The sequence below is a fragment of the Narcine bancroftii genome, chromosome 2 (genome assembly GCF_036971445.1).
Source record: "Narcine bancroftii isolate sNarBan1 chromosome 2, sNarBan1.hap1, whole genome shotgun sequence".
NCBI lineage: Eukaryota > Metazoa > Chordata > Chondrichthyes > Torpediniformes > Narcinidae > Narcine > Narcine bancroftii.
In genome coordinates this window covers 60723612-60740621 of record NC_091470.1, presented here as the reverse complement: position 1 = coordinate 60740621, position 17010 = coordinate 60723612, and the positions used below count along the sequence as shown (strand labels likewise).

At 36.7% G+C, this 17010-nt stretch overlaps 1 protein-coding gene across 8 annotated transcripts in view; it reads left to right on the top strand.

Moving 5' to 3' along the window:
* The window catches only part of mia2 (MIA SH3 domain ER export factor 2), an 82431-nt gene that overhangs the window by 58687 nt on the left and 6734 nt on the right, over positions 1 to 17010 (top strand). For 7 of the 8 annotated variants that reach the window (XM_069916842.1, XM_069916841.1, XM_069916840.1 and 4 more), the window contains 7 exons: positions 1661 to 1807; positions 4242 to 4380; positions 4930 to 5031; positions 5111 to 5171; positions 6063 to 6098; positions 6616 to 6683; positions 16685 to 16791. In XM_069916842.1, the coding sequence (XP_069772943.1) occupies positions 1661 to 1807; positions 4242 to 4380; positions 4930 to 5031; positions 5111 to 5171; positions 6063 to 6098; positions 6616 to 6683; positions 16685 to 16791 (660 nt within the window). The remainder of the gene's footprint in view (positions 1 to 1660; positions 1808 to 4241; positions 4381 to 4929; positions 5032 to 5110; positions 5172 to 6062; positions 6099 to 6615; positions 6684 to 16684; positions 16792 to 17010) is intronic. The other variant, XM_069916844.1, reaches the window with a different exon arrangement.

Genomic DNA, 17010 nt, shown 5'->3' with positions numbered 1-17010 from the left:
ATTTAGTTTTTAATGTTCATTTGGCCCATTCCACCACTCCTGCTGCCTGGGGATGATATTAGCAGTGAAACATTTGCTTTATTGCTAATACTTGCTTCATTGATTTTAGCAGCAAATGTAGCCCTGTTTGTCAACAACATACCGTGGACGGCAAGTACATGATGTTTAAATGGTTTTTGCTTGAGTCATTTGAACTTAGCCGGCTTAACACGCAGAGCCTAGGTGATCACAACCCCTTAGAACTGACACAGGAGCTAGTGGCCCTTGCAGATGGACACAAAATGCTTCCTGTTTGAGGCCTTGTTTCTGTCCATGTTGCTGCCGCCATCTCCAACATGGACTTTGCCAAACCACACCTCGTGGCGAGAGAAGCAGACCGGCTCTTCTGCACCCCACAACCCAATTCCATCCATGTGCAGCCCATTTGCGTAGTGGGAACAACAGCACAAATCTCAGCCACCTCGTGCATCCCCATGGCAGCCATTGCAGCAGCCCAGCCACAATGCAGTGACGAAACAGCAGGGTACTGCCTCTAACACTGTCGGGGGCGGGGGGGGGGGTGCGCAATGCCTGGTGGTGCGTACCGCCCTGCACCTTTTCAGGCAGAAAACCCAGTCCAATTCAGGGAAACGAGCAAGCCAGCCACTGGCTCAGCCCCTGGTCAGCGAGGCAACAACGGCACCTTTCGTACATCTCTGAATATACAACAGGCATCTGCCTCATGACAGGGAAGTCCAATGTGGTAGCCGACGCACTGTCCAGGCCAATGATCTCCAAGATGATGGGTGGCATTGATACAGCTCAGCTCGCCAAGGACCAGGTTGAAGATGCTGACACATAGGCATACCACAGCGCCATCACCAGCCTACAAATTGAGGAGTTCGTGCTGGACCCAGGAGGCCCAACGCTCCTGTGCGATGTTTACAGGCCAATCCTGCCCACGACCTGGTGCCGGAGGGTATTCAATCAAGTGCATGGACTCTCTCATCCTTCCATCCAGTCAGCCGTCCTCCTCATTTCGGACAGGTTCGTATGGCATGGGCTTCAGCGCAAAGTTTCACTTTGGGCAAAAACCTGTGTACAATGCCAGTGAGCCAAAATCCATTGGCACACTAAAGGCTCAGTGCAATGTTTCCTGCTCGCAACAGACCTGTTTGACCACCTACATTTGGACATTGTAGGGACCCTTCCAATCAGCCAGGGGATGAGATACCTTTTCACTGTGGTCGACCACTTTAAACGTTGGCCAGAGGCAGGGCCCATGCTGGCCTGCGACATGCTGGCCTGCGACATGGACACCTGTGCGAGAGCATTTACCTCACAGTGAGTCGCCCGTTTTGGTATCCCTTCCCACATAACTTCGGACCGGGGAGCCCAGTTTACCTCTTCTCTCTGAGTGACTTTGGCTAAATTCTGCAGCAGCCAGCTCCACCACACAACCACCTACCACCCCCAATCCAATGGGCTGGTAGAGGGCTTTCACTGCCATCTAAAAGCAGCCATCAAATCACGGCTGCATGGGCCCAACTGGATGGATGAACTCCCATGTGTCCTGCTGGGCATCTGTACAACACCTAAAGAGGGCCTCCCATCTCATTGGTGGAAATGGTCTACGGCGCACCGCTCTCCATCCTAGGTAACATCCATTTCGTTTCCACAGAACCACCACCGAACACCCTGGACATCCTACAGTGGCTGAGTAACCATACTGCCTACCCACATTCACATCCTACCACCACCCACGGGACGCCAACCAGCCTCGTCCCACGAGAACTCAAAGCTGCGGACTTTGTCTTTGTAAGACGAGGTAAACCAGATACCCCTCTGCAGTACCCTTATGAAGGGCCTTTCAAGGTACCGAGAAGGGTTGTATATTCTCTAGACATTGGAGGCAGGCACAAAATGTTTACAGTTGACTACCTCAAGAAAGCCCGCTTGGACTGTTCAGAGCCTTTCCCTGCCCCTACACTACGGCGCAAGGGATGCCTGCCCAAAGACAATCTCCCAAACCTCACCCAAAAAGGAACGCGTGTGGTTTGAATAAATGGCAGTTACTGGTTTACGTGCATGGGGTGGACAGCATTTATTTCAGCAGCTCTGCTGCCTTTAGCAGTACTACACCATCATATTTACCAGTGAACCCATTTCTAATTTGTTGATAATCTGCCCCATGTTTTTGTTCAGAGATTTTAGATTAAATCTCACTTAAATACACAACCTGACCCATTGGACTCAAACACGATACTTCAGATTTAATGTCAGAGTACATTCATACATGACATCACATACAACCCGGAGATTCTTTTTTTCTGCCAGGAAAGGCAGAATTACTACTTAATGGTAGTACAAAAAGATCTACTCGACATACACGTGTAAACAAATAAAGAAATGTAAACAAACTGTGCAAAACAGAGAGAAAAAAAATCAAAATGCAGAAGTCCTTAAATGAGTCCCTGATTGAGTTTGTTGTTGAGGAATCTGAGGGAGGAGGGATAGCAGCTGTTCCTGAACAAGAACCGAGTGTGTACTGGGTGATGTGGATCCTTGATGATTGCTGCTGCTCTCTGACAGCAGCATTCCCTGTAGATGTTCTTGATGGTGGAGAGGGTTTTGCCTGTGATGTCCTGGGCTGTGTCCACCACCTTTTACAGGACTTTATGCTTGCATACCAGTCTGTGATGCAGCTGGTCAGCACACTTTCCACCACATATATGACACATATGTAGAAATTTGTCAGGGTTTCCGATGTCATACCAAACCTCTGCAAACTCCTGAGGAAGTAGAGGTGCTGACGTGCTTTCTTCATGATGTCATTAGTGTGTTGGGTCCAGGAAAGATCTTCTTGAAGTGGGACTCTAACCTATTCTCAAATCTTCCCAACACAGGACTCTAACACACTCTCAAATCCTTCCTCGGTGAGATTGTCACCCACTATACTTGCCATGGGACTGTAACCTACTCTCAAATCCTTCAGGCCCTTTGTGGGTCTCATCAAGGTAGTCTGAGGCACTGGGACAGGAAACAACTGAAAGTGTCCAAGGTTATTTCACTTCGTAGGCCTATCTGTCTCCAAGTTCCGTTCTAATGCATGTTACTTAATCAGCCCACCGTTGTCTTCCGGCTCCTGTCTGGAGACCCTCCTTGCAGCGCCAAATGTGATAGTATGCCCCACTCTGGACTTGTAAATAAATTTTCAGGGGCAGCATGAATAAATAAATTCAGACACCTTTATTGCTTTGCAAAGCCCGAGTACCCCATTGCAAAGTAGCTAGTCTTGCTCCAAGGGAGTTTCCTTTGCCTGTAAAGTACAGCAATATTTATTCATACATTGTATGTGACAGTTTGTTTTTTCAATTCTCACAGTTACACTGCTGTAACACAATTCCTGATATCACAAGATGTTCCATTATAATTAACCCAACACAAAACGCATTCTGTCCTTAATCAAACAATTAGTTACCTTCACTTGGGATACTGGCATGACCTCAGAGCATCTGATGATCTCCTTGCATCTTGTTTTTCTATATTTCGAAAGTTAGTGGTCATGTGGTTACAATGTTAACCTTTGAATGTCACTACACTTTAACACCAGTGAAATTAATGGTCAGGTAGTAGAGGAGGTTCAAGGGCTTGATGGCCATTGGATAAAAACTGTCCTTGATGCTAGACATCAAATATTTGCACCTTGTTCCCAAAGATATCAACAAGTAGAGATGGTGATCAAGGTGATGTGGTCATTTAAGATGTTGGTTACCTTCTGAAGATATTGGGGCCTCACATAGATGTCTTCCATGTATGGGAAGTTGGAGTCTGTGATAGATCTGGCTATGTTTGGTATATTCTACAGCCTTCTATTTTTTTTTTTCGGCACTCAAGTTACAAAACCAGGATGTGATGCAACTAAGTCTGTACGTGTGTGGAGGTTTGATGGAGTATTCAATGACATGCCAAATCTCTTCAGACTTTGTAGTAAGAAGAGTCTTTAGTGTGCTGCCTTCACAATTGCCTCGATCTTTAAAATTCTCAAATGCAGATGTCCATAAAGGTACATGTGGACAGTCACCTTTGAATACATTTAAAGTGGAGACTGATAAATATTTAAGCTACGAAGGAGATCTGGGATACAAGCGGAAAATTTGGACACTGTTTGGTCACTGCTGTTCTTGTTTCTTGCATTCTGAAACAAAGAATTTCATATCTTGTAATTTAATTCATTAAATTATTTTGTTTTCATTTGGCAGAGCGCATTGAAAAGCTTCAGTTGGAATGTACTTCAGTGCAATGCGTGAAAACTCAGTTTGAAAATGAATATAAAACTATTCAGCAGAAGTTGAAGATCATGACAGAATTGTACCATGAGAAGGAAATGGAGCTTCAAAGGTAAAAAGCTTGCACTTGTAGAATTTGAATGAAAATTAATCTGATGGCACACTTCTATTGCTGTGCTCAACACAGTTCAGCTTCACCATTAAGCCAATAAAGAAGATATTCTTTAGAGTATCTATCTTGAGCAGTAATAATAACCTGTGCACAATTTGCTTGTTAATATAACAATGTATCATTCACAGAAAATATTAAAATGGGAATAATCAGACTTATTTCTCAACTATTTATTTTAATTTGAATTAAAAAGAGCACAAATATATATTTTTCATTGATTTTCTTTTTTCCTTTGGACTCTTAATCTCTGATTTTTCTAATAATCAGCCACAACTACTGCTGCAGAAAATTTTGAGTGGGGGCAATAATCACATTTCTTGTATTGAGCTTAGTGTCTCCCCATCAAACTGCTGAAAATCCCCATTGAGAATTACTTGTATGACTGTTCATAAGATTTTAATTAATAATTACTGGCCTCTCATCACATGAATCTTTCTGTTGACCTTATACCAATAAACTGAAGAATTATTTTGAATGCATTGTCTTCAGAAATCTAACTCTGGAAGAACACCAGCGGTTGCAAAAAGAAGATAAACTTTTTGAAGTTGATGAAAAGATGAATCAAGCAACTGAAGAGCTCGCTATTTATAGGTAATTGTGGGTGTCAGTTTCTTAATTTAAAAAATACATTTTGAATTGAGATCCAGTTACTGTTTTGTTTTCTTTGCAGACAACGTGCTAAAGATCTTGAAGGAGAATTAATTAAAACGATGCAGTCATATAAAAATCAGGTATTTATATAAAAAAAGTATTCCTCTTATTTCCTTCTAAACTATGAATAAAGGGTTTCAAACTGAAAGATTGATCCTGATTCTCTCCCTTCATATTCTGCCTGAACTGAGAATTTCCAATATTTTCTGTTTTAACTTTGTTTACAAATGCTTCCTTACAGCTTTCAAACGAAAGTCAAGCTTGTTCAACTATTACTAAAGTTGCTTTGTTTGATTGTAATTTTTGTTATCCCTAATAATTTATAACTTTTACCAAATTTTGAGTATTTTTGAATATTTGTGAAAATCACTGCGGAATGAGCTGGCTGCTTGCCCACAGAAATCATGCAATATCATATTAAAGAAAACTGTCAGGGACTATGCTGGAAGGGAAGGCAGGCAGTGGAAGATCAGTCCATTCTATTGCCAGTTTGAGTGCCAACACAAATAGGATGCGGAGCAAAATGCTTACATTATTAGATTAGGAATCTAGGCGAATAAATGGAAGATATCACTAGCTCACCAACTGGAGAATTAAAATTCAGTTAATTAACTAAAATATAACTGGAATAAGAAGTTGATATTGGTCATTACCTTTCTGTTGTGCAAATCCTATTTGGCACAGTAAAATATTAGAAAGAAAAAAATTGACATCCTGTACAAGCTTGGTCTACATGACCATAAAACCAACAAAATGTGATTAACATAACCATTCAATAAAAAGATAAAGACTGATGAACATTGCCAATAATGCTGAAATTTTGTGAACAAGCAAATTTCAAAATAATAACATGATTATTAAAGATTGGGTACAGATTATGTTGATATGTACAGTTACATTGTTACCTGAAAATTGGACTACTTTCTTCACTTAGATTTTAATTAAGTTTTATTTTATATTTACATTGATAGATTGTATCCCATGAGAAAAAAGCACATGATAATTGGGTGAGTTTCAAACATAAAATGCATGTTGATCATTTAATTTTCTGATGTATCTGTTTATTCCAGTTAAATAACTTTACGCCTTGCATGACTTATTGTCAAAAGCTCGGTCATGGTTACCTATTCAATTTTTCTACTTCAACTTTCATAATGTAATTGTGAACTCAGCCTAGTCAGTGGCACACCAAAGAAAGAAGGTATATATCTATACAAGTGCATGATTTCACATACAACAGCTTCAGTTTATAATTTAACCATTAAGTCATTCATGTAAAGAAAATAGTCAACCCTGATGCAAGTGTGCAGTACTTCATTTTTTGAACATTGAAAATAAATGTTTCATAACTTAAAAATATGAAATAATTGTTTCCTGAGATTGGAGAATCAATAAAAAGAAACATTGACATGTTGGAAAACTAATTCGTGGAATGTACCATTAATAAATTTCTACATCAATCTTGGAAGTTTGTTTATCATATACATTTTTGTAACTGATATCTAAAAAAATTTTTATTTGTAGCTGTCAGCTCGTGAAGCTGAACGAGAACTTGGCAATATTAAAAGAGAAAATATCTACCTTCGCCAAAAGTAAGTTCCAGCTATTTCCAAATGAGAACATTTTTTTAAAGTTCAACTCAGTGACACCTTTTTTTAACCATTGTAGTATCAAAAAAAGACCTATTTAGGCATTCCAGGCATACAAGAGGTTTTTTTTCCTTGATATATTTGGGGTATGCCGTTTTACTGCTGTTGATGGAGGAGATGATAGAAGTAACTGAAATTTTTGAACAATAATTGGCCTGAATTAATTCTAAATGTTGGATTTTTAAAATTTTTGATACTGAGAAGGATGGAGAAAAGAGCATTAAAGTGCAACTTCTTCCCTAGAAATTGTCATATTCCACCCAGTTAATTTCCTATGCTGTAATACACCTTTGTAAAGTATGTTAAAGTTAAATTTTTAGGAAAGAGAACTATTTCATCCCTCTTTGCTGTGTGTATTTTTTCAAAGTTATTTCTAAATGCACTAAATATTGAAATATACTCTCAGTTTGTTTGTCCATATTTTGTTGTTGTGGGTCTGTAGACTTGATGTATTCTTATTTTTTTTCTCCCTGTGATTGAACTGCAGTTTAAGAAAATCTTTAAGTAAGATATTGCTGAAGAAACTTTTCTCCACAAAGTTTCTCCTAGGTTATCAAAGCAGGCATGTAGGAGCAGATATTGGGCATGATTTGAAATTCTGTTTAAGTGAAAATCCAGTACTCCAAAATGTATACTTGTAGGCAGAAACATGTAATTAGACACAGCTGGTCAATTTAATAACTATTTCCTTTTTTATGTATTTAGCATCAGTTTTCCTTCAAATAGATTTATTATTCACCTCAGTGACAAGTTCCACTTTTTAATCGAACCTTGGATGTTTTTTAAAAATATGTTGGATTTAGAAGTAACATATAAAATGATAGAATTTTTTAGTAAATAGATTTTACTTAAGAATTTTCAAAGGATATCAGGGAAGGGAAGTGAGTGCAGTTACTATTTCAAGGAAGAAGTTGCTCAGAAAGGTAAATGGTCTAAGGGTGCACCCTCAGGTTCTGAAAGAAGTAGTGATGGAGATTGTGGAGGTGTTTGTAATGGTCTTTCAGGAATCAATAGGGCTGGAAAATCGCAAAAGTCACCCCACTATTCAAGAAGGGAGGGAGGCAGCAGAAAGGAAATTATAGACCAATTAGCCTGATGTGAGTGGTTGGGATTTTTTTTTTAACTTTATTTATTTGTTCAAAAAACAAATAATATATGACATATACAACAATTAACCATAAATATGAACATTTTTTAATATAGAGAGAGTGAGAGAGAGAGAGAGAGAAAAGAATCCCCCCCTTCAGCCAACTCTCCTAAGGAGAGCCATAAAAAATGAAAGAATATTAAAGAAAAATTAAATATACATATTAAGATCTAATCAATGTAAATTGAAATGTAAATATTCTGAATAGTTAATTAATTAAAAAATTATTATTACCTCGCGAAACATGTAATTTTTTCCATTATTAAACAATATTTCATCTCGTTGTGCCATCTATTAATATCAATCATATTTGTATCTTTCCACGTACTAGCAATACATTTTTTCGCTACGGATAAAGCTAAATGTACAAAAGCAAGCTGAAACTTATCTAATCCCAAGCCTTTCAAAGGTTGCAAACGACTGTTGGATCTAAAACTATTTTAATCTTATACAGATATTCTAAAAACGATTGAATTTTATTCCAAAAAGATTATATATGTATACATGACCAAACGGCATGAAAAAATGTTCCAACCGTATCACCTAAAACACAAGTCTGATTCATGAAAACCATACTTTATAAATTTTTCAGGTGTTAAGTATAATTGATGTAAAAAATTATAGTTAATCATTGCATAATGAGCATTTATCAATCGAGTTACACTATCATCACAAATATCTAACCAATCATCTTCGGAAAAAATAAAACCAGTATCCGCTTCCCATTTACTTTTAGATCTATCCCAACCCTTTTTATCCATACCACCCTGTAATATTTGATACATAGATGAAATATAACCCTTCTCTGGTACCTTCATAAGAAAAGTCTCAAATTTAGTCATTTCAGGAAAAATCATATCTCTACCAAACATACATCTTACCAAAGATCGAATTTGATAAAGAAACAAAGAGTTCTTATCAATACCAAAACCTTCCCTCACCTCACCTGATTAAAAGATAAAAATTTACCCTCTTTAAAACATTCTCCCAAATTTTTCACACCTTTAAATCTCCAATGCAATAAACTTCGATTATGTATTGAAAAAGGAATAAGTTGATTATTATACAATGGAGTCAAAGCCGATAATTTACACCTAGAGCCTGTCATTTTATTTTTCTTTATCCATAACTTCATTAAATGTTTTAGTATAGGCACATTATATTGTTGTAACAAATTTATATTCCATCTAAACAAAAATTGATATATTTCAAATTCAGAAATATTTGCCATCTCAATTTTGGCCCAACTCGGAGGCCATACCAAATCCATCAATGAACTAATAAATTTAAGTTGGGCTGCTTCATAATAATTTTGAAAATGTGGTAAACGTAATCCCCCTAACTCATATTTCCAAATTAATTTATTCAAAGCTACTCTCGAAAATTTACCTCTCCATAAAAACTCCCTAACCACTTTATTCAAATCTCGAAAAAAAATATTATCAAGTAAGTACGGAATAGATTGAAAGAGATATTGTATACGCGGAAAAATATTCATCTTAATTATATTTATCCTACCCATTAAATTAATAGGTAAATCTTTCCATTTGATCAAATCAGTTTTAATTTTTTTCATTAATGGAACATAATTTAATTTATATAAAGATTTCTAATTAACATTCAAAATTATACCCAAATATTTAATTCGATCAGTCCATTTCAAATTAATAATATTCTTATAAACTGAATAATCTCCTTCACTTACTGGTAATATTTCACTTTTTTCTCAATTAACTTTATATCCAGAAAGACATCCTTCAAGTGCAAAAGTGACTGAGCTGGGTTTATTAAATACACCAATACATCATCAGCAAATAAATTAATTTTATACTCCTCGTCTAAAACTTTTATACCTTGTAACTGTGTATTTAGTCTTATCAATTGTGCTGAAGGTTCAATCAGTAACGCAAACAAAGCCGATGATAAAGGACAACTTTGACGAGTTGATCGAGATAGCTTAAAGGGTTCCGAAATCAAATCATTCGTCAATACTCTAGCTACCGGTTTGCTATATAGAGCCCTAATCCAACCAATAAAAAAAGGACCAAACTTGAATTTCTCCAAAACTTTAAACATAAGTTCCATTCAACTCCATCAAATGCCTTTTCTGCATCTAGAGATATCACCATCGGATGATCTGAAGATTGTTGAAATCTATTAATCACGCGCAAAATGTTATCTGAAGCATATCTATTCTTTATAAAACCTGTTTGATCCATATGAATCAACTAAGGTAAAAATTTAGCCAATCTATTCGCTAATATTTTAGCTATTATTTTATAATCTACATTTAACAGCGAAATTGGTCTATATGAAGATACCTTCAAAGGATCTTTTTTTTTTGGAATTACTGTAATTAAAGCACTAGAACAAGACTCGGGTAATTCATAATGTTCTCCAACTTGACGTAATACATCCCCAAACACTGTAGATAAATCATCATAAAAAATTTTATAAAATTCAACCGAAAATCCATCACCACCAGGCAATTTACCGTTCGGCATTTCCAGCATAGCCATTTTAATTTCCGAATCAGTAAATGGTTCTTCTAACTTCTGTATATCTGCATCCTCTAATATCGGTAAATTCAACTGTGATTTTTTTAAAAAAATCAATCGATTCAGTTTCTTGTTTTCCTTCGGATGTATATAACTTTTTATAAAATGAGTAAAATTCATCATTAATCTCACGAGGTTTATAAGTAATAAGGGAATTCCATCTAGCAGCATTAATAGTCCTCGAAATCTGTTCTTTCTTTAATTGTCACGCCAGTACCTTATGTGCTTTCTCTCCCCATTCATCATACCTTTGCTTAGTCCTATTAATCACACATTCAAATTGATAAGATTGCAAAGTATTATATTCCAATTTCAAACTAGATAATTCTATTTTCTGATCTTCTGTAGCATCTTTCTGAAATTCCTTTTCTAACTCATCAATCTGTTTCTCTAATTCAAAACTCTAATTTAATCGATTCTTCTTTATTTTAGAAGTATAACTAATTATTTGTCCTCTCAAATAGGCTTTCATAGCATCCCATAATACAAACTTACTTTGAACAGAATTAGAATTTTCTTTCAAAAAAAAGAATTTTTTTTTTCAAAAAATCAATAAATTCCATATTTTTTAACAACATTTTATTAAACCTCCAACGATAGGCCACTTGGATTTTCTCAGAAGTTGCATATGTAAAATATAACAAAGAATGATCTGAAATCACCCTACTTTTATATTCTGCTTGTATTTTCCTTTGCAAATGTGCCGATACTAAAAAGAAGTCAATCCTTAAACGATTCATGTCTAGATGAATAAAAAGGGAAATCTTTCTCTGTCGGATTAAGACGTCTCCAAATATCTACTAAATTAAGACCTTTCATCAATGCTTGAACCTGAACTGCCATCTTGGATTTCTTAACTTTCTTCGGAGATTTATCTAATAAAGGTTCCAAAACACAATTAACACCACCACCAACTAAAATATTATCATTAGCCTGACCCAAACATAAAAAATGCATCTGAAATAAATATTTCATCATCTGCATTTGGGGCATAAGTATTGTAAAGTCCAAAATTCACTAAAAATCTTACAATTCATTTAAGAATACATCCTGCCTTTTCCTCCATTGATTGTAATTCAAAAGATAAATTTTTATGTATCAAAATTGCTACGCCTTTAGCCTTAGAATTAAATGAAGAAGAATATACATGCCCAACCCAGTCCCTCTTTAATTTCATACTTTCCTTCACATTCAAATGTGCTTCTTGTAAAAAAGCAACATCAATTTTCATTTCCTTAATATATGCCAAAACTCACTTACGCTTAATCGGACTGTTTAATCCTCGAACATTAAAAGTAGCAAACGTCAACTTTGACATATCTACTATTGTTACTAAATACCAATAATATGTTTATATTAAAAACTCAAATCAACGTACATAGGCCCTCCAATAGAAAAAAAATCACAAATTAATAATTAACTAAAATGAAAATTAAAAAATAATAAAGAAAAAAAAAGAAAATCCCCCCCCCCCCACAAAAAAACCTACCAAAAGGTAGTGATTCCCCAAGCAAAAATTGGGTGTGGGTCACCCACCAATGGCTGATGACTAGTAAAGAACTTAGAGCAAATCTCTCCCTCCCCAGCCAAACAATAACATCAAAATATCATAGTAACAAAAAAAATAGAGTAAGAAAAAAAAATTCTTCTTTTCATCCAAGAGATTCCAATCTCGAAGATCCTATTTCAGACGAAGTTGGACTCTTTCCATTCCCGTTTTTCCCATTTCTTCCATTTCCAGAACAACCAGATTTTTCTTTAGGAGATAATGGTGGACTACGTCTTTGTCCTCTTATATCTGGCAATGAATCAGCAAAAATCATTGCTTCATGATCATTTTCAAAAAACCGAAATTGATAGTCTCCATAAAACACCTTCAACACTGCAGGGTAGCGAAAAGTAGACTTGTAACCTTTACGCCACAAAACTTCTTTCACTGGATTAAATCGACGCCGACGTTGAATGAGCTCTTGACTCAAATCAGGGTAAAAGAAAACTGCTATTCTGAATCAATAACAGACTTTGTCGTTGTCTCGCATTCTGCACTGTCCAAATAATTCAAACATTGAATTATTACCGGTCTCGCTGGTTGACCAGCTGAGGGTGTTCTTCTTTGAGCTCTATGGGCTCTTTCCAGTTCAAATCTCCCAGAAAAAAAAATCTTACCCTAATACTTGCGGGATCCAGTCTTTAAAGAAACGAAGAGGATCTTGTCCTTCTATACCTTCTGGCAAGACAACAATTTTCACATTATTCCTTCTGCTTTGATTCTCCAAGTAGTCTATTTTCCTCTCTAGCTCCTTCTCGCATTCTCCCAATTCTATGACTGATTTTTCAACCTTCAGCACTTTTTCTGTGTTAGAAGCCATTTGTTGTTTACAGTCCAAAAAAGCAGTCTGAAATTTTTTAAATTCTTTATAAGATGCACCCACATGTGTCTTAACCATATTTAATTCTGAACTTATACCAGCATTCATTTGAGCCATTTCATTCATTTGAGATGTCAAAGGTTTAATAACAGCTTGAACAATATCATTTAATTGCATACACTGTAGGTCAGAAAAGCTCAGCCCTGCTCTCTGTTGTAGTGACAAAACAAGGTAACTGCAGCTCCTGCTGCAACTCAACACAAGTTGGGAAGGTGTTATAACCATAACTATAACCATATAACCGTTTACGGCGTGGAAATAGGCCACGTCGGCCCTTCAAGTTGAAGTCAATTATCAAGGATGAGGTTATGGAGTACATGAAAAGGTAAGTCAAAGTCAGCCTGGTTTCCTTAAGGGAAGATCTTGCTTGACAAACCTATTGGAATTCTTTAAAGAAGTGACAAGCAGGCTAAATGAAGCAAATGCAGTTGTGTTGTGATATTTAGAAGGTCTTTGACAAAGTGCTGCACATGATGGTAATTAAGATAAGAGTCATTGGAATAACAGGAAATATACAGTGCCCTCCACAATGTTTGGGACACACTTTTTTCTTTTATTTGCCCCTATACTCCAAAGTTTTACATTTATAATCAAACAATTCATTAGTAATTAAAGTGCACATCCCTGAATTAATTTAAGGCTATTTGTATACATTATGGTTTGATCATGTAGAGATTACAGCATTTTTTATACATAATCCCCTCATTTCAGGGCACCAAAATATTTGGGTCATTTCTTCAGATATTTGTGAATACTCAGGTACGTTTAATTGCTTTATTGGTGCCAGTATAAGAGAGCCAGGCTTGCTTCGAAGCTTTTGATCACCTTTGGCATCTGTAGTTGCCATTTTTCAACATGAGGACCAGAGATATACCAATGAAAGCCAAAGAATCCATTATGAGGATGAAAATCAAGAATAAAACAGTAAATCACCAAAATCAACAGTTTGGAACATCAAGAGTGTTCTAGTGACCTCAGTCAATCGCTAAGGGACTGGTGTTCCATGGAAGACCTCCACTGTGATGACAGAAGAATTCTCATCATAATTGAAGAAAAATCCCAAACAGATTTTTGTCAGACAGATCAGAAACACTCTTCAGGAGGCTGCTGTCCATAGAGACTTCATGAAAAAAATACAGAGGGTATGTTGCAAGATGCAAACCACTAGTTAGCTGCAGAAAGGATGGCCAGATTACATTTTGCCAAGATGTATTTAAAAGAGCCTGCAGAATTCTGGAAATGGGTCTTGTGGACAGATGAGACCAAGATTAACCCGTGTCAGAGTGATGGCAAGAGCAAAGTGTGGAGGCGTAAATGAACTGCCCAACATCCAAAGGGTACCACCTTTACATCTTGCAGTGTAGCTTCTGTATTTCTGTTCATGAAGTCTTCTGAATACAGTAGTTATTGACACATCCATACATGCCTCCTAAAAAATATTTCTGATTTCTTGGACGTGCGTTTGGGCATTTTTCATCATTATAATGAGATTTTTTCAGTCAACACCAGTGGAGGGTTTCCTTGGAATACCAGTCCTTTTGCAATTACTGAGCTCACCAATGCACTCTTCTTAATGATGTTCCAAACTGTTGATGTTAATAATTATGTTTTGCTGATGTCTCTTACTGTTTATCCTTGTTTTTCAACCTCCTAATGGTTTCTTTGACTTCCATTGGCACAGTTTTGGTCCTCATGTTGAAAAATGGCAAATACAGACTTCAAAGATGATCAAAAGCTTACAAGCAAATCTAGCTCTCTTATACCTGCACCAATGAAACATATATGAGTACTCGCAAACAAAATCTTTTTGCAGCCTTCCTGTTCCCTCAACACTATCTGCTACTTCACCTTCCTTTGTAACATTTGCAAACTAGGCTTTAAAGCCATTCTTTCCATAATCCAAATCATTAATATACAACATATAAAAAAGAGACCCCTGTGGAACACCACTAGCAACTGGCAACTAACCAGAATATGATCCCTATATTAAGACTCTCTGCTTCCTGCCGATCAGCCAATGCTCTCCCCATGCTTGTTCAGTGCCCTCCATAATGTTTGAGACAAAGATCTGTGAAGCCAAATGTCCCAAACACTCTGGTGCCCTGAAATGAGGGGGCCATGTGTAAAAAGTGCTGTAATTTCTATGTGATCAAACCAAAATGTGTACAAATGATGTGGAATAAAATCTGGAATGTGCACTTTAATGACATGTGATTTGTTTTATTATAGATGTAAAACTGTGAAGCACAGGAACAAATAAAGGAAAAAAGTGTCTTTGTCCCAAACGTTATGGAGGGCACTGTACAAGCGTGGGGAAAGCATTGGCTGATTGGCAGGAAGCAGAGAGTCTGAATACAGAGATCATATTGTGGTTGGCTGCCAGTTGCTAGTAATGTTCCACAGGGATGGGTGTTAGGGCCACTTTTTAATGTTGTATTTTAATGATTTGGATTATGGAAAGAATGGCTTTGTGACCATTTGCAGATGTTATGAAAGTAGGTGAAGGAGCAAATAGCGTTGAGGAAATGGGGAGGCTGCAGAAGGATTTAGTTTGGTTAGTAGAGTGGGCAGAGAAGTGGGAAATGAAATAGAGTTTTGGAAAGAGCACTGTCATACACTTTGGTAGAAAAAAAGAAATGGGCAGGTTTTTTTTTAAATGGGGAGAAGATTGAAAATTTGTAGATGCAAAGGGACCTGGGAATTCTCGTGCGGGATAGCCTGAAGGTAAACTTGCATGTTGAGTCAGTGGTGAAGAAGGCAAATGGAACGCTGGCATTCACTTCAAAAGAAAGAATATAAGAGCAGGAATGTGTTGTTGAGGCTTTGTAAGACATTGGTGAGTCCTCACTTTAGAGTATTGTAAACAGTTTTAGGATCCTCATTGAAGAAAGAAGAGGTTCAGTGGACGTTCACAACGATGATTTTGAGAATAAAGGGTTATCATATAAGGAGCGTTTGACAGCTCTTGGTCTGTACTTGGAATTTAGGAGAATGAAGGGTGATATTGTTCAAGCATTTTGAATGTTGAAAGGCATGGACAGTGTAGATATAGAAAGATTGTTTCCCATGGTGGGAGAGTCTAGGACATGGAGGGCATAACTTTAGGATTGTCTGCTTAGAACAGAGGTGCAGAGAAATTTATTCAGCTAGAGGTTGGTGAATCTGTGGAACTTGCTACCACAGGCAGTTGTAGAGGCCAAGGCAGAGATAGATAGGTTCTTGATTAGTCAAGGCATCAAAGATTATGGAGAGAAGGCCAGGCAGTGGGGCTGAGTGGAAAAATGCATCAGCTTATGATTAAGTGGCAAAGCAGACTTGATTGGCTGTGTGGCCAATTTCTGCTCTTTCTATGTTTTATGGTTGATTTTTGGAATATTTCAAAGGTGTCCACTCTACCAAGTTTTAGATCATTTTAGTTTCTATGGAAATTAACTGCAGTTTATCTTCATTGCCTCTTGGCATATGCACGTAAATCATTTTTAAACATTCCTTGAGAGTGGAATCGCTTTAGAAAACTCTTATTAACAAATTTCATTCAACTAACAATTCTAGAAGGTAATTGAAAAGTTTTTTTTCGTGTACTATCATAATGTTAAAGTTACTTGACAGTTTGGTGGAAAACATTTCTCTCTGATTAATGCAGTGTCTATAAACTAGCAGTATCCTTGAGCTCCTATCCACTTTTCTTTGGTCCCTGTTCTTGTACACATTCTTCTTGGTGTGGCTGTAACTTCTGACTGTAAATAGGCAAGGATAGGAGTCCAATTCTATACTAATTTTAAGCGGTAAATTATGTTTTACATTTTACAGGATAATTGAAGCGGAATTGAAAATGGATAATGCTTTGAAGGATCCACTTGTACATGTATCTGGAAGGCCAGCATTAAGTGCTACAACATTTGTCCCAGCATACAGAGGTACTGTTGTCTTTTTTAATCTTTATTGTATAGCATAGTAATAATACTTGCATCTAACCACACGCCATAAATTGTGGTTGGCATAGTTCCTTTGATTGTGTGTTACTGAGAATTCTGTTTTTTCTAAAAATTACCCCAGTGACTGTTTACATAGGTTTTAGAAAGTATTTTTTTTAATTTATTTTCAGTCATTCATGCTGTTTTGTGAATTTTTTTTTT